A 19,464-nucleotide genomic window follows, 5' to 3' on the forward strand; every position below is an offset into this window, starting at 1 on the left:
CCCAGTAACTAGCTGCGATGGGGGTGGGGACCACCTGATTTTGTTCCGGTCTTTATCTTGACCCCTACGTTTCTCTGTTTTTTAAATTGAGTTTTTTCGGAATTTTACCCTTTTTTCGGACCTTTTAGTCAGTGCTTGGCTTCCACGAGGGATAAATTCTAACCATGGTTCTCTGTTTTAACTCTGGTTAGTTAACCTCCCCCCTTGCCTTGAACCCTTTATAAGGAACTCACTGGCTTCTTCATTTTCGCATCACTTCTCACAAATCTATCTTGCTAGCTCTAAGCCATTGCATGATCGAATCCTCCATTTTTCTTTAGCTTCTCCTTTTCACTTTTCGAGCTCGCTCGTAGCTTTCACTCTGCTGGTTCGTTCTCTCTTCTCCCTCGTTCTTGCTTCTAAAACCAGCGTTTTTTTATTAAAGACACATGCCACGAATGGCATAAAACATCCGCTAATGTTTGCCACTCTTGTAGCAACTCATGTCTTACTTATTTATTTTTTTGTTAATTTGTCTTTGAGCAGTGGAGAGAGATGGCAACCAACGGAGATGTGGCGATGAAAGGGAACGGAACGGCGATGCCGAAGTCGCCGATGAGGTTGAGAAAGATCACGACGAGCGACAAACATGATGGGATCTGCCAAGATATGAGCGCACCCACCGTGAAGGCCCAGACCATTGACGAGCTTCACTCCCTTCAGAGGAAGAAATCTGCGCCGACGACACCAAATCAAGGAATTCAAGGTGCCTTTGCTGCTATCTCTGAAGAAGAACGCCAAAAACAGCAGCTCCAGTCCATCAGGTATATGATTATGGCGTAGAAACTTAAAAAAAAAAAAATGAAAAAAATTGTTCATAAGTAACATTATTTAAAAAAAAAAGTCATAAATGAAAAATTATTTTTCTGTAAATCATAAAATAAAAATAGAAATATTCTTATCTAAAAAAATAAACTAGGAAAATTATTTATATCAATATAAAAATTTATATTTTCATAAATATAAAAAATTATTAAAATTTAATTTTTTTTAAATATAAAAATAAAATTTTTTAAATATGGCGATCATAAATTTATTTAAAATTATTAATTAATGTTATCAATTTAATTTTAATTTTATCAATAACAAATTTTTAAATTTAAAGTGACACTTGATGAGACTACATCACGTGTTTTATGGGTCTCAGTCTGTCTGTCTTTGTGATAATCGTGATCGTTGACGAGATGATCTGATGTGATGATGGGTGTTTTTGTGGAGCTAAGGAATGGCGGGAGCTGGCCCACTCAAGAAACGACACGTTTCGAGATGATGGAATATTTAAACGCCGGTCAAGGGAGAGTGAATCCGAAGAAATTTCTCATTAAATTTGTCGAAAGTACTAAAATGCCCCTGAAGGGAATATGATAGAATTCTATTTTGGTTTGTTTTTAGATACAAAGCAAGTCATTTGTGAAAAACGCGCTTTTGATTTTGATTGTTTTCTTTCTAAAACTGTTTCTGCTTTTTTAAGAAAAGGAATAAACTTAATTTATTTAAATATTTAATTTAATTAATTTATTTTTAATATATTATAATTTATTTTTTTAATCTAAGAAAATATTAAAAAAATAAAATTAATCATCATTACGTGATAATTAATAAATTTGTTTTGGAACAGTGCATCTTTGGCGTCGCTGACCAGAGAAACTGGACCCAAGGTGGTGAGAGGAGACCCGGCTAACAAGATCCGACCCATTCCAAAAGAAGACCACGTAGCTGGGCCCACCATTAGTGTCAGCGACAGCTCCTTAAAGTTCACCCATGTTCTTTACAACCTCTCTCCTGCTGGTAATTACTCCTAAATCATTAGTTTCATACACATTAATGACCAGTAAAGAATTTTTTTTTTCTAAAGCTATGGATTTGGTGCAGAGCTATATGAGCAGGCGATAAAGTACGAGAAAGGGTCGTTTATTACATCCACAGGGGCATTGGCCACCCTCTCTGGTGCCAAAACTGGCCGGGCTCCTAGAGATAAGCGTGTCGTGAAGGATGATGACACAAGCGAGGAGCTTTGGTGGGGAAAGTGAGTGTAGACTGTAGTGTTCTCTTGTTAATTATGGCTTAATTACTGTTTATGTCCACTTAGTTACTCTTTTGTATTTGCAGAGGTTCACCTAACATTGAAATGGATGAGCAGACATTCATGGTTAACAGGGAAAGAGCTGTTGATTACTTGAATTCTTTGGACAAGGTAGTTTTCAACTTTTCTTTTCCCATGGCTTAGCAATTTTGTTTTTGTTAATAACTTCAATGTTTCTTGCTTCGGTTCCTTTCATGGCTGTGTGCCTGTCACCTGCTTGCGAAATGCACTTCTTGAAAATTGGGATTTGCCAAAATAATACATGAAAAAGATAAGCCTTAAAACGTCTTGGGATGTGTTTACTTTTGGATGATCATTCGTGTCTTTTTCTCTTAGTTGGCCATACTGGTGTTCATCCGTTGGGAGTAGCAATTTTGTCGTTCTATGAGTGATGGCCTCGAGGATAACATTTGTCTAGGGTTAAATATATTCAGATTTATATGAGTTCTTAATTAAATATATTCAGAATTGTTGTTTAACGCAAGTGAAGTTTAATTCTTTATTAGACGTGTATATGTTATGGTTAAATTATTATAATTTAACTTTTTTACGATGAGCTTCAAAAATTTTGTTCTGTATATACATACTTTCGGTAAACAACAATTATCTCCCACATGTTTACTCGCATTCTCATCCCTTGTAGATTTTCAAGTAGTTGACAACTGCGTGAATCTTTATTATCAGGTCTTTGTAAATGATCAATTCTTGAATTGGGACCCTAAGAACAGGATCAAAGTTCGGATTGTATCTGCTAGAGCATACCATTCATTATTCATGCACAACATGTAAGTAAAATATTAGAATTACTAACATTTAACAGCAGTATTTTATCTGTTTCTCTCTTCCACAAAGCCCAAGCCCACCAGATAAGTTTCCTTTATCGTTGATGCCATGTTAATTGTATATTGGATATTATCCCCCCTGCAATGGAGGAAAGTGGTAAGAAAATGTGTATGGTGTATGAGCTAAGTGTGTGCAATTGGATAACTGGGTGGGTGGCAGGTGTATCCGACCCACTCCTGAAGAGCTGGAGAATTTCGGTACTCCGGACTTCACTATATACAATGCTGGACAGTTCCCATGTAATCGTTATACACACTACATGACATCTTCTACTAGCATAGATTTGAATCTAGCTAGAAGGGAAATGGTCATCCTCGGCACACAGTACGCCGGGGAAATGAAGAAGGGTCTGTTCAGTGTTATGCATTATCTCATGCCTAAGCGTCAAATCCTCTCCTTACATTCTGGCTGCAATATGGGAAAAGATGGAGATGTTGCTCTCTTCTTTGGATTGTCAGGTATAGTATCACCATGTCATGGTCGCGATGTGGTGCCAAGCCCAGCCATATGATATGTGCCTTCTAACTTTGTCTTGACACCTTCTTGTTTAGGTTTGAAATAATATTTGGCATATATACTTACTGTTTCTTCTGTGCTTTCGTCGTTATTGATGAGTGTATTTCAATTTCCATAGGTACTGGAAAGACAACTCTGTCTACTGATCCAAATAGGTTCCTAATTGGAGATGATGAACACTGCTGGACTGAGACTGGAGTGTCAAATATTGAAGGGGGGTGCTATGCCAAGTGCATTGATCTCTCACAGGAAAAGGAGCCTGATATCTGGAATGCCATCAAGTTTGGAACCGGTACAATTCTAAATCTCCAATCTTTCGATTATACTATAAATTCAGTACAAGGAAATTGAAAATGATAAGAGAGGCTTTATTTCTATAAAACTGGAAAATTTTATAGTCGAGTTTTGGCATGTTTTCAGAGTGTGAACTGATGCAATTGTTTATGTTTGGCAGTTTTGGAAAATGTGGTATTTGATGAACATACTCGAGAGGTGGACTATGCTGACAGATCGGTCACAGGTGAATGGATCAGCTTGAAGATTTCAATTTGATCCAACATAATTTATTTTAAAATTTGCATTTGATTGAACATAAGGAGATTTTCTTTCTACTGCAGAGAATACTCGAGCATCTTACCCTATTGAATACATTCCTAATGCAAAGATACCATGTGTTGGTCCACACCCCAAGAATGTCATCCTTCTGGCATGTGATGCATTTGGTGTGCTTCCACCTGTGAGCAAGCTGAGCCTGGCACAGACTATGTACCATTTCATAAGTGGTTACACTGCACTGGTAATAATTTATGACTAGTGACTTCTCAGGCCTATTGTTAATAATCTAATATTGACAAACACTTGTAAATGAAAGGCATATAACATTTCAGCAATTAAATTTTGTGATGATCAATGTAGGTGGCTGGCACGGAAGAGGGTGTGAAAGAGCCACGGGCAACATTCTCAGCTTGCTTTGGTGCGGCATTTATAATGTTGCACCCTACCAAGTATGCAGCTATGCTAGCTGAGAAGATGCAGAAGCATGGTGCAACAGGATGGCTTGTCAACACTGGCTGGTCAGGTGGAAGGTATGATCTGCAATGTTTTACATAGAGTGTTGGTCAATCAGAATTTGCGTTAATCATTTTCTAGAAAGGCTGAATTGGGATATGTTTGGTATGTTACAGCTATGGGTCAGGTGGCCGTATCAAGTTAGCTTACACAAGAAAAATCATTGATGCCATACACTCTGGCAGTCTCTTGAAGGCAAATTACAAGAAAACTAATGTGTTTGGGCTTGAGATTCCCACAGAGGTCGAAGGAGTGCCTTCTGAAATCCTGGATCCTGTGAACACTGTCAGTAGCCTGTTTCCCTACTTCTTCATGTTTCTATCACTTGGTTATACTTTTCCTATTCCACATAACTTGTGCTTTTCTCTACCTAGTTGTAAAATCTATATATCAAATAATTTGTACTTTTTACACCATTCTAATTCACTTTAGTTTGGATTGCAGTGGTCAGACAAGAAAGCTTACAATGAGACACTGTTGAAACTGGCTGGTCTGTTCCAGAACAACTTTGCTACATTCACCGACTACAAGATTGGAAAGGACAACAGGCTCACTGAGGAGATCCTGGCGGCTGGTCCAATTTTTTAATTCCCAGTGAATGGAGAACAGGAAGATGATTTCTGAAGGAGTTGGGAGTAGACCAGATAGAATAAGAGTTAGGATGAAGGTCATAGACTTGTAGTTATTTGTGTATTGATATATGTAATCCTGTTCCTGGTTAATTCATAATAGTAGTAAAAAAATTTACAAGAGACTTGTCCATTTTGTGTTTGTTTTTATTCTTTCTATCACGTATTGATTCGATTCTGTTGTTGCTTTTTATATTTTTCAACATGATCAGTATACCATGCGTATGGCTAGCTTCTTCATATGGCATATCTGGAAATCCAGAAACAAGGCTATCTTCAGTGACATTCAATCTAACCCGATGATTACTATTAGGAAAGCCCAGAATGACTTTGCGGAAGGGACGAATATAATATTTCCTTTCCGCAACACCATTCTTGGCTCTCATCTCCTACTCATATAAGGTCTGATTATGGGCGTTGGAGCCCTCCTCCAATGGGAGTTATCGAGATAAATACAGATGCTTCTTTCAATTATGTGGCACGTGAAGCAGGTTATGGGGCTGTTGCTAGGAATTCAGAAGGTAGACTTTTGGATGGGTGTGCAGCGAAGTTCTCTTACATCTCACCAGTAGCGGCAGAAGGGACAGTAGCAAGAGCTGCTCTGTTATTTGCTATCAGCAGAGGTTTTCAATTCTGTCACGTCCATACAGATTCTAATCAAATTGTTCAGCTTATCTGGACTCCACTAGCTCCTATTCCTTGGGAATTAGCGGCTATCATTCATGAAATTAAAAGTCTAAATGCAGCTTCATCCTAGTATGCAAGTTTTCTTCTCTCCAAGATCAGCAAATGAATGTGCAAACTGGGTTGCAGTTAAAACTAGAAATGGTAATATTGTAAGTGAGTGGAGTTCTAATCCCCCACCTCAACTTTTTCTGTTCTAGAGGACTGTGCGTAACTTTTTTCATGAATGATAGTATTTTTCAGCTAAAAAAAAAATGGAACATTGTCTTTAAACTGTGGATTTCCAGGATGCGGGTGACGATTAACAAAAAATGGAACATTGCAGTGGCAAAATCCTTCTGATGTGCCAAATCAATGGTAGAATCGTTGAGTTGCTGTTTGAGTAAATATTTGAGTATGCTTTATGGGCATTGAGGTGGCTTGCTGTTTGAATGAATTGCAATGGCAATAATTCCTCTTTCCAATCAGTCATCTGTATGTATTTGCTGTCATGTACTGTCCCTATCAATACCATTAAGTTTCCTAAAAGATTCTGCCATATCCTTAGAGCCCATTTTGATTTACCCAGAGCCTCACATTCTTTATTGAAAAATCTAGAAATACACAAGTTAGTGTTTTTCCTCCTCAAAATACCCACTGGAAATAAAGAACAGTTTGAAAGAAGCATGCAACACAGAACAGCATTGGCAACATGAATGTTTTAAAACCAAGTTAATTTAGGAAAGTTTACACGCTAATCTATGGAATACAATGTTTCTGTAATTTGCTATATGTGAAATTTAAACATCCACAATTGCCTGTAGTCATGCATGTTCAGAAATCTTTCATATCTGGAACAAAACTTGGCTACCACGAAATGATCTATGCTACAAAAAACAGCAATGACTAATGAATAAGCCTCCAGGCCTGCTGCAGGATTTCATCATTTAAGTAAGGATGCAATGACCACATAAGGCAATAACTCTCCATCTCCCCAGACAAAGATTTGAGATTTAGTGAAGTAACAATCCTTTCCTGCAACAAAGTAACAAGTAACAACCTTCATTTCAACGACTGATTGTAATGTATCTCCACATCAAAAATATTGCAGATGGAAAGTTCATTACCTGCATCATGTAGTCTTGCTTTACCATTCCGTAAATGATCCCCATAAGGGCAGCATAATCTGTCATTCCAAGTTCCTGAAGATCTGCTGAAGATGTTTCTTCCTAATAAAAAAGGAGTTTCAGTATTTGGTGTTAATTTCAACGAGAAATGGTAAAACAACAGTGACTTTATTCTCATACAAGATTGGAATTGACATTTTTCCCCAACCTGGTTAACAGTTGCTTGTTGATCAAATTTTTCACATAGATCTTCATCCCTCAAAAGTGAGAAACTTCCATTGGCAGTTTTAATTGCAGTAGTTAAATCCTCCAGAAGATTTTCAAGTTCATTTAGTATGGTTTTTGCTGCAATGCCCATTAACATACTTAAAGACTGCTTTAAATATAAAAATACCTTTCATTGGAAAGAGAAAGAAAAATGAAGGAGGTGAACCAAACATGGCAAAGAAAAATGATAGCAGCATTGCACTTACTTGCCTAAGAGGCCAAAGTAGATAGTCATGAACAGATCCATTATAAAATTTTGTCTGTTTAATTATGTAATAGTAGTAGTAGTAGTAGTAGTTTTGTAGTCTTCATTCTGTAAAATTACATTAAAATTTTAGAATTTGAGAAAATAAAATGAGAAATTACTATAAAATCAATTTCTTACATTAAAAGTACCATCAGTTCTTTGAGGGAGGCAGATAAATAAAGAAATTAAAGATATGGAATTTGAAAGATAAACAAATAGCTTTTAATGGAAGTGAAATAGTTTTTAATTGAAGAAAGATTATATCTTAAGAAGCCAGTTGGCATTTAAAGAAACTATCTGATTGAGAAGCTTTTAAAACATAAAAATGACACATTTTCTAGAGTTTAACTTTATAATAATGTATAGAAATGTTGTGATATAGATGTAGTCAATAACAGAACATAAAAGCAAACTCATAAATTGATATCAAAGCACCAACTTGAGAAGCAAAGAAACCAACTCCCAGAAAAAGAGGGCAGGAACTACACATTGCAGGCTCACACTCTTTTGCTAAAATCTCAATGTAATTAAGAACCAGAAGTTACCTTTAGTTAAATGATCATGAAGTCCGAGTAGGCATGTATGCACTTCTGTGTGCAAAAGTTTTAAGCATTAAGACCAATTAGTTGTAAGAGAATGAAATGGAATACATAAATGGAATACATAAATGGAAAAATAGAACTACTAAAAGTTTACAACTCAAAAAAGGATTAATCTGTAAGAAAGATAAAACCACACATGGGATATGAGTCAATGACAAGAAAACTAAGAATGCAACAGCCTGCACACAAAATTGATGAATTTATACTTCGTGCTGATCACATACAAATGCAAATGCAATTCACTACAAATGCAAATGGAAAGAAAACAAATACAAATGCAATTCACTATTCAAGTAGAACAGGAAAAGAAACAAAGGTTAGGTCTGCATTGCAAGAAAACCAAAAAACTCATTACGAAAAGAAACTATAATTGCACTTACACTTGCTTATGTTTTGTATGCTATCATGATTGGTGATAAAACCAGCTGCCATATATGATTTAAACCTCTCTGTCTCATTGGCTCGGATGATATTCTCTATTAACTCAGATTTCCTGTTTATTGGAGGCCGCCGAAGAAATTCTACAAGGAGAAATAAAGAAAAGTGGCAAAACTTGAAGACAGAGAAAAACAAACATTACAGTAGACCATAAACATAATAGGAAAACGCCTACCAAGCCCTTGCTGAAACCCACCAAGTAATCTACTTCCAACAGCCCCAAGTTCCTCAAAATTTGCGACCCTACAAGTAAAAGGAAAATTCCACTTTAAATCGGTTCCAGAACTGTGCGGGCGCTGAGCATTTTCTTCTTGCAGTTACCTCGTCAAAAAATCTTTGAAAATCTGAAAAATCTTCTCTTTTAATTCAGCTTTAAACAGCCCTTCTTTGCTTCCCATGCTATAAAGAGATGGAGAAAAAACAAGTGAATAAGAGGTATAAGTTCAAAATTTCAAGGCCACCTAGGCATTTTATCAAATACCTCTTTTGCACTCCTTAACACAGTAATACACGCAAGTGCTACTATGTCGTTTTGGGCAACAATACCTTTTCCTTTGTCGTTTTGTATTATAACGCCAAGCTTTTGATGGGCCAAAACCCAAAACCCAAAAGAGGCGCAGCTGCAGGAAGGATTAGGAAGCGGTTGTTTCGGGATAAAACCAGGAGAGAAAATGGAAATTTTAAGAAAAATAACAAAAACAAAATGAAGAGGGGTGAGCAGTGCACAACTCCGCGCAGGTTAGCATATGCCCCCTTTGTCTCTGGGTCCTTCCGTTTACACCTCTTTATCCCCAAAAAACTACACGCACAAGCCGTCTTCCTCTTGGTGGCCGCCTCTTTGCCATATAGATCTAAGAGATCGCTTTGCTATCTCTTCGCGTTTCGGTTCGTTTCGGCCATTTTCGAGATCTGCGTTTGGATTCGAGTTCGAAAATCGCTCAATTTCGATCCAGTTTCATCGAATCTGGAGAAAATTTGAGGTAATTGACATAATTTCTGATCAGATTTGTTAATTTTATGACTAAAATTAAATTTTAACTGTTAAATTCAGTCAATTCTTTATTTTCTTTTAATTGTCGATCTTTTTTCGTATCTATATTGATCAAATATTTTCTTCTTCTAAATACAATTAGGGTTCATGTTTTTACAGCCCTAATTAGTGTTGGAAATTGCTTTAGGAATAAATTTCTTTGTTCAGTTGAAATTTCTCTATTTCGATCTTAGTTTTCGATTTTTTAGACTAATTTGAGTTATTCGATGCAGCTTCTCGTTGGTTATTTTTCTATTAATTTCATGGTACTTTTTTCCCTTTATAATTTAATTCTTCCTTTTGTTCTATGATGAAAGCTTCTTTTTTTTTTTTTTGGTGGATTGATGCTCTTAGTTCTCATTCTAATAAGAACCAAGTAATTTGCGAAATTGGAAAAAAAAAAAAAAGAAGGAAGGGGGGGGGGGGGTGTTGTATATCGGTTTATGTTCTATGTTCTATCATAATGAATTTTATCTAGATTTCAATTTGGTAATTGCTTCCACTCTGAAATTTATTTCTTTTCTGTTTGATTAATTTGTATTCTCACGCTTCGGGCGTACAGTAGTTGTAAGTTGCAATTCTCTCTGCTCTCTGGATTGATTGAAGTGGAGATAATAAGCTGCAATGCGGGGATATGAAAGAGATGTAAGCCATTCTAGGTTTTATCTAATGCAATATTTCTTGCCATTTGAATGGTTTTTGCTCTTTAATAATTAATAAGGTAATGAGAGTGGTTTGTGTGTAGGATTTTGAAGATTATGATGAATATGAGGAGGAAGGATATGAACAACAGGAAGAAGGTGAGGAGGAGGAATATGAGGAGGAAGAAGAGCAAAAACCAAGTGCAGAGGCAATTGAATATCTTGAATTAAGGCAACGAATTAAAGAACAAATTAGGAAGAAAATGCAGAGGGAAAATGGTCCTGCTGTTTCCAAATCCCAGGAGATAAAGAAGAAACTTCCTTCTGATAAGTGAGTGATATGCTTATTTCTTAATGCAAACCAGGTTACTATTCTCTCTTCTCTTGGCGGAATATGTCCCTTTTTTGCACAAGTAGACAAGTGATGATATGATGACCTCTAGTGAACATAGAAATGCAGCCACACACTTGTAGACAAAAATTTTGAAGATGCTTGATGAGTCACTTTCCTTTGAGAGAGACTGTAGTTGGTATGCAGAGTCCTATTTGAGAATGCACATTATATTTCAAGTCATTATTACATTCCAGAAATATTCATGACGTGTAGCGGTTTAGGTAATTCCTTCATAGATGCTACTTGGAATAATACTTGATGGATGTATGCATATATTTCTTGGTTTAAGTGATAAATATAAATGGATTTTCCTGATGTTTGCTATGACTAGGTTTCAATTTTATTGTAGTTTTATCTGGTTAGCTACACTAATGTAGGAGAACTCTTTATCCAATTCCAATCCATCAATGATGCTTTGACATTGGGCCAGAAGGTCTACGAACCAGTGTTTTCTTATTGCTAAGTTGATCTCTCGTCCGCTTGCCTAGGTGCTCAGGCAAGGTGAAATTCAGGCACCTCACTTGGAAAGCCTCTAGGCAAGGCACCTTTAACTAGGTGCTGCCTATGCGCCTAGGTGAGGCATCACCAGGCGCCCTAGGAGAGAAAAAGGCAATAATTTTTTTTAAAAAAAAAAGAAAAGAAAAGTCGGGGGGGGGGGGGGTGGGGTTTGTAGAAGACCTTATTTGTTTTCACCTTTTGGCATTTACATGATGACTAGAGAATTAGGATTTTGAGTTTGCATGATATAATGAATAAAATTGGACAATGCATCTACAATTTTAAATTATATTATGTGCTTTATGGTTTTTACTTTAACATTTTGTGTTATTAAAGGAATGCTTTTGACTTTAAATCTTAAAACATGTAATATATTATGAAATATGAATATGAAATTTGACAATTTATTGATTGTGTAATATGTTAAGCTTTTTTTTACCTTGTATATTTAATTATTTATTATTTTAGAATAAATTAGTGCCTCATTTTGCTCGGGCAAGCGCCTAGGCCATCGATGAAGGACCTTCTTGTCTTATGGGCGCCTAGCGCTCTTGACAAAACAGGTTGTGATTTGAATGCAATATTTATGCATTGGTAGATGTATCATAGATGTTGTTGTCTAGGCCTGACGCCCCTCACATTTATTTATAGAGTTAATGACATAAAATTAAATTGAATAATTGCATGCATCTTTAATATGGTCATGTATATGATTATTAATGGTTTGCTTCATATGTCTAATTGGCATCTTTCTGCAGTTATGGGTCATTCTTTGGCCCTTCTCAGCCGGTTATTGCCCAAAGAGTAATTCAAGAAAGCAAGTTATTACTAGAAAACCCACATTTGGCTTTCAGAGTTTCAAATTCCCATCATGTATGTATCTTAAACTTTTAGATGTAAAATTGAATGAATATACTACTAATACAATCCAATCTCAAGCTCAAACTTGCTTATGGAGCATTCTTGATTTTTATGAATTGGGAAAATGACAACTCTCTAGTTGCTTGTTTTATTGAGGTTGCTTTGATTTTACAATTTGAATAAAGCTTTCAGCAGTGTGGTAGCCAACTGAAGGAAGCTGCTTGCAAGCCCTTTGTTCAATGCTGGGAGGAAGATCCCTATAATTTGATAAATTTTAAGGGGAAATTGTTGTTTTCCTTGATATTTTAGTGAATCTTACTTCTTGATTTTTGCAACCTGAGATGATGACAAGCTAGAGAAATTAATTTCTTTCTCCACTGAAAATCCATAATGTTATAAGTATCAATTATGGTACAACATTTGGGTATTGGCTTGATGATTTGTTCTCTTGTTCTGTTATGGACTATATTGTCACCCTAAGCACATTTGCCAAATGACAGTGCTGAAAGCTGCTTTGAATTTTTATGTTGGCTTTTGTTGTGATGATCTTGCTGCTGCTGCTGCAGGACAAAAAGACCTCCTCTTCAAGTGGCACAGGTTCAAAGAATGGAGTTCGTCAGCCACTACCCAAAGTCAGAAATGAGGTATTCTAAGCAGCTTCTTATTTATTAGCCCCTCCTGCCACTCCGCCTCCTTTTCTCCCACTTCTCTCTCTCTCTCTCTGGCGCTTGGGTTGAAAGAGAGGATGGGGGACTCTAGCTGTGGAAGGAAGGCTGAGCTGTAACAATAAGGATCATTGATTTTATTATATATGCAGCTAAAAACAAAAGTGCAGAAACTTAGAGATACAAGAGATTACTCCTTCCTGTTATCTGATGATGCGGAACTTCCAGCTTCTCCCAAACCATCTGTGCCTCAAACTGTTGCTACTCCAAAATCTGGTAAATTGCTAATTTAGCATACAATTCTGTTTGTTGGTGCTTAATACATGCTATTGAGAAAACTTATACAGGATTTTTGCTGGTGTTCAAGAGGCACGATCTGCACAAGTGCCACAGAAGAGTAAACAGCTATCAGGCAGTAATGTCAGAGATATTCGTGGTGCTTATGAAGAAAGGAAATCAATTCCTATCAATGGCCGAATGCATTCTAAATCAGGGTTGTATAAGTCAACTTCAACCGACAAACCCACTTCAGCATCAACAGACTTGAGACGGCAGCTTGGTAGCAACAATGGATCCGGGCCTGGTCGGCCTACAGGGCCAAAAGGTTTGCCTTCAAAGATGCCTCTTAGCACCATGGAGAAGAAGTCCATTGCACCAGCTGCAAAAACAATCCTTCCTGCTGCACGCAAACCACTCCCTCCGAATAAGCAGTCATCTGTTCCAAGGCTACAAGTTGAACAGAAAAGGGTATTACCACAACCCAAGAAGAATGTAGTTATGCCAAATAAGCCAGTGGCCTCTTCAAAACCTCAGGTTTAGGCCAATACTTAATTTTTTTTTAAAGTTTGTGACAAGGTAAATCTTTGTGAAAAATTTTCTTACTTTTTACTTCTGAAAAATTAGCAGATAAATAGACCAGTCAAGCAGATTTCATCCCATGCATCATTGCAAAATAATCATCCCAAGAAAAAGCCTGCCAGACCATTCTTTGATGATGAAGATGAGGATACAAAGGCTCTTGATATTATTAGGCAAATGTTCAAGTAAGGCTAAACCCAGCGCGCTGCGGCCCCCGCCCCCTGCCGCTCCACCACCCTCCCTTCTCCTCTTTCTCATTTCTCCTTTCTCTTCTTCCCTCCATCCCTTTTATGTTGGAACGCATCTATTGGTGATTTAAAAAATTATATAATCCTTAGGTTAGGACTTAGAACCCACATATGGGTCAAGGTTTTTTCACTGAAGTTCAGTTTTGATTTAACAATGAATTGATTTGAGTTGACCTTATTTATGATTTTGAATAAGCCAGCCTAATGCTGTCCAGTCATAGTGTTTCTGATGGCTTTTACAAATGTGATAATGGATTTTTGTGTCATTTCATTTCTAGATTCAACAAGTAATTTTATTCTTATAATAATCACTAGTGGGGATGTTACATGGGAACTCCCTGAAAAAGGACCAGCTTCTGATATTTATAAAATTCAATGACTAAAATATTGAATGTGAAAGGAGGGACCAAAATTTATAGTGACTTGAATTTGTGTGTACATGTGTGCGCACATGTGCGTGTACGTGTGCACGCCGTGCACATATGCATGTGTTTAAATATCCCAAATCTTACATTAGTTAAAATTTGTTTCAAGAGCTTCTTTCAGCAATTAGTATATAAACCTGGATTGAAAATAAAATTTATGCTTTTGACCATTATCTTTTTGCTGCTTTTGTTTCTCTGATTGAAATAGTGCAAGTTAGTTTCATATTTAATAAGAGATTCCTTTTTTTCCAGTACAAGAAGGTATGCTGATCGCTATGATGACGAAGATGATGATAGTATGATGGAGGCAAACTTTGATGATATCATGAGGGAAGAGAGGAGAAGGTTAGCGTCATTCACTAAATTTTGTTGCTTATGATTGTTGAGAATTCGTTAAAAAACCAAATTTTCTCTCAATTGTTTTTACTTAGTATTAGCAGTTGATTTAATGCTTCATCTGCTGTCTCTTTTCTACAACTATTCCCATAAGTTTTTCTTTAATATTTTTGAATGCATGCTCTGCTTTGCTTGCAGAAATAATTTGTGCATGAAAAATACTTTTCATTAAAATATTTATTTTTTTCTTTAATATGGGACTTTAAATATGCCTCAGAAAAGTCTTCTGTTTGGCCATTTTGAGATATCTCCATGCAGTAGAAGTAACAGAAGGGCCAAATTGAGTTTGTTGCTTCTGTATTTCTACTCCTTGGGTTTTTATTTTATCTTTCCATGTTGGAATTGTGTTCTTAGTTCAGTCCATTTGTTTAACTAGCCTAGTTCTCTTTTGTACATGGCAATACAGTGCAAAAATAGCAAAGGAGGAGGATGAGGAGCAACTCCGCCTGATAGAGGAAGAGGAGCGGCGGGAGCAGCAGAGAAAATTGGCAAAGAAGCGCAAGCTGAGCCAACATTGACGGAGTGACAATTCCTCATTTCTTTTCTATTTTCTGATTCTGGCAAGGTCCCATCCAGTTCTGCATCACTGCCTATGATGATGTAGTTTGGGTTCTCATTGTGCTTATATTCTTGAATTATAGGAATGTGTTTGGCAGTTTTAGATGCAATTAATTATAGATAACAAGTGAAGGTATTTTTGGCAGTTGCATTTTTTTGACTTAGGAATAATATTGCTGTGTAGTGATTCCTGGCCAATTCATTAGGATTATACTGACCAAGGAAAATGTCTTCACATATGGTCTGGCTGAAAGATTTGTTGGGTTTGGAAAATGATCGATATGTCATTTCTAACTTTTGGTGCGATGGCAAAATTTTGTTTTATGCAATTTTTCTTAACTAAACTGTAGTTACATGCAAATAGTTTTTTTCTGGAGATTACGGAGGTCTGAAATTAATATTAATAATAATAATAATAATAATGTAGTTACATGCATTGTAATTTCAGTGGAGGTTAAACTGTTGATAGGGAATGAGTTAGTTTGGATGGAGTGCTACTGTTTCAAAATAATCACTTTAAATATCTCGGCTCAGTCCTTCAAGTAGATGGGGGATGTGAGGAGGACGTTAGTCATAGGATAAAAGTCGGATGGTTGCAGTGAAGACGTGCCACGAGAGTTTTATGTGATCGCAAGATTCTCAATAAGTTGAAAGAAAAATTTTACTGTGCTATATGACTGGCTATGTTATATGGTAGTGACTATTGGGCATTGAAGGAGTCGTATGCGTCTATTGCAGAGATGAGAATGTTAAGGTGGATGAGTGTCTATAAGGTGGATGAGTGTCTATACTAGACTAGATAAAGTCTGTAATGAGAGTATTAAAGAAAAGGTAGGAGTTATGCCAATTGAGGATAAGTTGAGAGAAGGAAGATTAAGGTGGTTTGGTCATGTGAAGTGTAGACATGCGGAGGCTCAGTTAGACAAGTAGAGCACATTAGGTTAGAAGATAGAAAGAAAAAAAAGAGTAGACTTAAATTGACTTTAAGGATAATAGTACAATATGACCTAGAAGTATTATAAATTTCTGAGGATTTAACCTAAAATCGTTTAGAGTGGAGAAAGCGAATCCATGTAGTCGACTCTAAATATTTGAGATAAAGGTTTAATTGAGTTGAGTTGAGTTGTAATTTGTTAAGCTTATTATTGAAATAATATTTAAAAAAAAATAATTGACAAGTATAATATGAAATTAAAACTATTTATTAGAATGTGATATGTTAGAAAATGTTACTCTAATGGACGATTTCATAAGCAAGTTGTCTTATCATTGTAGATTGAGAAAATGCTTAAGACAACATAGTTTCCATTGGTGGTTTCATAAGCAAGTTAACTCATCATTGTGGGGATACTATAGAAAATGCATTTTTGATTGACATTTTTTTAAGCATTTTTTAGACATAACGATGCGAGGAAAGGAATTTTTGTTACACGGAAAACCCTAGTCAAAGTAGCATTTTCTTGAGATTTTTTTAACTTGAATTTTTTTTTCATTAACCATTTATACTATATAATTAATTTTATAATAATGATGTGAAAAAATTTGTTAACCGTGTATAATAATTACATGCGTGTCTAATAATTTGTTAACCATTTTTAACTTTTCAATAATTACAACAAAAATTATTTATAATCTATATTAATATCATATTTTATTTTTCTTTCTAATGTTTATATCACAACAAATATTTATATTAAATTACTTTAAACATAATATTAATTTGCTTGACAACACAAGAAACAGCCACTTTGACTGGCATTTCCTCCTACGCATCATTCTTTCTCTAAAAAATCATAAGAAAATGCTACTTTGATTAGCATTTTCGACAAGCAAGTTGTCTTATCCGTAGACAAAGAAAATGCTCAAGAAAAAGTAACTTTTCTTGAGCATTTTCTTTCTCTGCAGTGATAGAACAACTTACGAAAACTTCAATCTCTATCTGCAATAATAGGACAATTTGTCTATGAAAATGTCAACCAAAGTGTTACTTTTTTGAGTATTTTCTTTCTCTATGCTGTGATGATATAATTTGCTTATTAAAATGCCAATTAAATTAGCGATTCCTAGCACACCACATTATTTTAGTAAATAATTTTAATTTTACATCATATCAATTAATTATTTTTAACATAATTTTTAATAATACACTGGTTGCCATTAATCTCATCTCTAAGCTTCTTAATTATGTAATACATAAGTATTTACTTATTATATAGTAATACATATATTTTATTAAAAATAAATTTAATAAATAAATTTCAATTATATTAAAATTATCTTTAAAGCTATAGAATTTTAAATATAAGTTTTAATAGCAATTATAAAAATGTGTCTAAAAAAAAGATATCAGCGACGTAATTCTTTCGTCACTAAAGCCTTTAGCGACGAATATATTGTACTCTCATCGGCGTTTTTTACGACGGAAATTTAGCTAGCAGTGCAAGATGCAGTCGCTAAGTCCATCGCTAAATCTCAATGACCGTTAAACAAAATTGTATTGATAATCCCATTGCTAATTCATCAGACTACCATCCCTAAATCTCAATAGTCAATTAGCAATTTGTCAAAATTTTTAATTTTTTAAAATAATTCGTTGTAAATCCGTCATAAACCTATCATTATCTATCATTTAATTTAATTTATTTTTAAAATTTTTCCTATAAATTTATCAGACAATTAATAAAATAAGTACAATAAACTAATTATAATATTCTTAATCAACGTAATTAAAGCACATATATTAATAAAATTAATATAATCTTTATTATCTAATATTTATAAAAAAATAAATTAAAATGTCATCATATCAATAAAAAAATATTATAATTTCACACATAATAATATTTGTAAATACAAACATAAATAACATAATAAATAAATTGAATCATCTAATGAAGGTGTGAAGTCTGAATTAATTAATTGTGAAGATGCTGCAAATTATTCTTTAAATGCGAACATAAACTTTTTTCGCATCTCTCAAACATCTCCGCTTCATTTTGGCTTGATTTATTCTCCAAAACATTGGCCATGTTCTTTAAAACATCAGCTCCATTTTGTCCAAACTTGGAGTAATTTTTATAGTTAATCCTAAATTTTACTCCTATTTTACTTGTCTTCAATAATAATAAATTTTTATATTAAAAAAGTCTCACTAAATTACAGTGTGACGTTTACAAATACAAATTCAATATTTTTCAATGATTGATAAATTCTCATTTTTTATAAGAAATAGATTATTGTGATGATATTGATATTTATGTGATAGATTCGAATAATAGTTAAAAGGAAAAATATTTTTTTAATGTGAGAAGAAAATGAGTAAAATAGTACAGGGGAAGGCAACTAAAAATGATAATGGGTGGGTTTGGGATGGGGATCGCTCCTTTCATACTCGCTCCATAGAAATTCAAGGTTGGGTCGGGGCTAGGGATCGCTCCGCTCATCCCCACCCCACAGGAGTTCAGGGTTGGAGCAAGGCATTCTCCGCCGAGAGACAGGGCGAGATGAGTTTTTCGAGATAAATTTTCTTTTTATTATTTTTTTATTTTAATTTATTAATATATAATATAAATTTATTTATTAAAAAATAAAATATAATTAGAAATGTAATTTTTACATATTATTTTAATAATATATTTATATATTTTATTAAAATTATAATATTTAAATATATAAAAATAAATAATTTTTTAATAAAAAATAATAATATATTACTGTATAAAATATATTATAGGATTTACGGTGAAAGAGAAGATCTTTCAATCCCTGTCTCCTGCAAATCAAAATCAAAATAAAATAAAAAAATTGATAAATTCACGGTTAAGTTTAAAAATTTTTTACCGTTCCTAATAGCAGCATGCAATTCTTAAGAGGGTCGAATGATCACCTAACTCTGCATTCTCTAACTTCCTTACGTATTAATTAAGAAGAAGTTTAATTGCTTTTATTATTACAAATTTTATTTATTACTAAAAAATATTATTACTAAAATTTTTATAATAAAAAATAATTAATAAAATTTTTATAATTAAAAATAATTAATTTTTAATTACATCACTAACATCTATTCGCAGTATTTTTTTTCCTCCATTATATTGTTTAAAAGAAAATAAAATTTATTTATTAAAAATTTAATATTATGCAAAATATTTATATTTTATTTTATATATTCACGTAAAGTTATATTTATTTTTTATAAATAATTATTTTACAAATAATATATTAAATTAATAAAAAATTGACACTTGACGAAAAATAATGTATAATTACATTAATGGAATAAAATATAATTTTAAAATTAATTCCCATAAAAAACCTTCAATGTTATTAATTTAAAAGATATTTATTATGTAAAATATTATTTTATTA

At 34.2% G+C, this 19,464-nt stretch overlaps 3 protein-coding genes across 10 annotated transcripts; 2 read left to right on the forward strand and 1 right to left on the reverse strand.

Annotated features, from left to right (window-relative positions):
* Positions 1-211: 211 nt before the first annotated feature.
* LOC110646187 (phosphoenolpyruvate carboxykinase (ATP) 1) lies at positions 212-5,299 on the forward strand. Its single transcript, XM_021799547.2, has 13 exons — positions 212-367; positions 526-803; positions 1,658-1,827; positions 1,912-2,065; positions 2,149-2,233; positions 2,807-2,907; positions 3,125-3,423; positions 3,600-3,773; positions 3,936-4,001; positions 4,099-4,277; positions 4,397-4,566; positions 4,666-4,834; positions 4,994-5,299. The coding sequence occupies exons 2-13, from the start codon at positions 535-537 to the stop codon at positions 5,135-5,137; spliced, it is 1,980 nt and encodes a 659-aa protein (XP_021655239.2). The 5' UTR covers positions 212-367; positions 526-534; the 3' UTR covers positions 5,138-5,299.
* A 1,243-nt stretch (positions 5,300-6,542) lies between these two features.
* LOC110646189 (uncharacterized) lies at positions 6,543-9,199 on the reverse strand. Of its 5 annotated transcripts, none has more exons than XM_058154391.1 (8): positions 9,069-9,199; positions 8,844-8,921; positions 8,719-8,765; positions 8,465-8,605; positions 8,028-8,069; positions 7,177-7,313; positions 6,969-7,070; positions 6,543-6,876 (listed from the first exon to the last, which is right to left on the reverse strand). In XM_058154391.1, the coding sequence occupies exons 2-8, from the start codon at positions 8,918-8,920 to the stop codon at positions 6,748-6,750; spliced, it is 675 nt and encodes a 224-aa protein (XP_058010374.1). In that variant the 5' UTR covers position 8,921; positions 9,069-9,199; the 3' UTR covers positions 6,543-6,747. The 5 variants fall into 5 exon arrangements, with proteins under 5 accessions (XP_058010374.1, XP_021655248.2, XP_021655247.2 ...); XM_021799556.2 differs by having other exon boundaries at positions 8,698-8,765; XM_021799555.2 differs by having other exon boundaries at positions 8,698-8,765; positions 9,004-9,143.
* Positions 9,200-9,352: 153 nt separating this feature from the next.
* On the forward strand, positions 9,353-15,390 carry LOC110646188 (uncharacterized). 4 transcript variants are annotated; one of them, XM_021799548.2, is made up of 10 exons: positions 9,353-9,502; positions 10,115-10,197; positions 10,298-10,524; positions 11,844-11,958; positions 12,510-12,590; positions 12,764-12,887; positions 12,979-13,424; positions 13,515-13,654; positions 14,395-14,487; positions 14,945-15,390. In XM_021799548.2, the coding sequence occupies exons 2-10, from the start codon at positions 10,177-10,179 to the stop codon at positions 15,054-15,056; spliced, it is 1,359 nt and encodes a 452-aa protein (XP_021655240.2). In that variant the 5' UTR covers positions 9,353-9,502; positions 10,115-10,176; the 3' UTR covers positions 15,057-15,390. The 4 variants fall into 4 exon arrangements, with proteins under 4 accessions (XP_021655240.2, XP_021655241.2, XP_021655242.2 ...); XM_021799549.2 differs by having other exon boundaries at positions 13,518-13,654; XM_021799550.2 differs by having other exon boundaries at positions 12,513-12,590.
* The last annotated feature ends 4,074 nt before the right edge of the window (positions 15,391-19,464 follow it).

The sequence above is a fragment of the Hevea brasiliensis genome, chromosome 10, assembly GCF_030052815.1.
Source record: "Hevea brasiliensis isolate MT/VB/25A 57/8 chromosome 10, ASM3005281v1, whole genome shotgun sequence".
Taxonomy (NCBI): domain Eukaryota; kingdom Viridiplantae; phylum Streptophyta; class Magnoliopsida; order Malpighiales; family Euphorbiaceae; genus Hevea; species Hevea brasiliensis.

Bases quoted from the DNA above. Each gene is read 5' to 3' on its own strand.
- LOC110646187 (XM_021799547.2), top strand. From the start codon at position 535: ATGGCAACCAACGGAGATGTGGCGATGAAAGGGAACGGAACGGCGATG. The intron at 1,828-1,911 runs GTAATTACTCCT...GATTTGGTGCAG, and splicing joins TTACAACCTCTCTCCTGCTG to AGCTATATGAGCAGGCGATA. The intron at 4,278-4,396 runs GTAATAATTTAT...TGATCAATGTAG, and splicing joins TAAGTGGTTACACTGCACTG to GTGGCTGGCACGGAAGAGGG.
- LOC110646188 (XM_021799548.2), top strand. From the start codon at position 10,177: ATGCGGGGATATGAAAGAGAT. The intron at 10,198-10,297 runs GTAAGCCATTCT...GTTTGTGTGTAG, and splicing joins TGCGGGGATATGAAAGAGAT to GATTTTGAAGATTATGATGA. The intron at 10,525-11,843 runs GTGAGTGATATG...ATCTTTCTGCAG, and splicing joins AAGAAACTTCCTTCTGATAA to TTATGGGTCATTCTTTGGCC.
- LOC110646189 (XM_021799556.2), bottom strand. From the start codon at position 8,920: ATGGGAAGCAAAGAAGGGCTGTTTAAAGCTGAATTAAAAGAGAAGATT. The intron at 8,766-8,843 runs GTAACTGCAAGA...TTTTACTTGTAG, and splicing joins TTCAAAGATTTTTTGACGAG to GGTCGCAAATTTTGAGGAAC. The intron at 8,606-8,697 runs GTAGGCGTTTTC...TTCTCCTTGTAG, and splicing joins TGGGTTTCAGCAAGGGCTTG to AATTTCTTCGGCGGCCTCCA.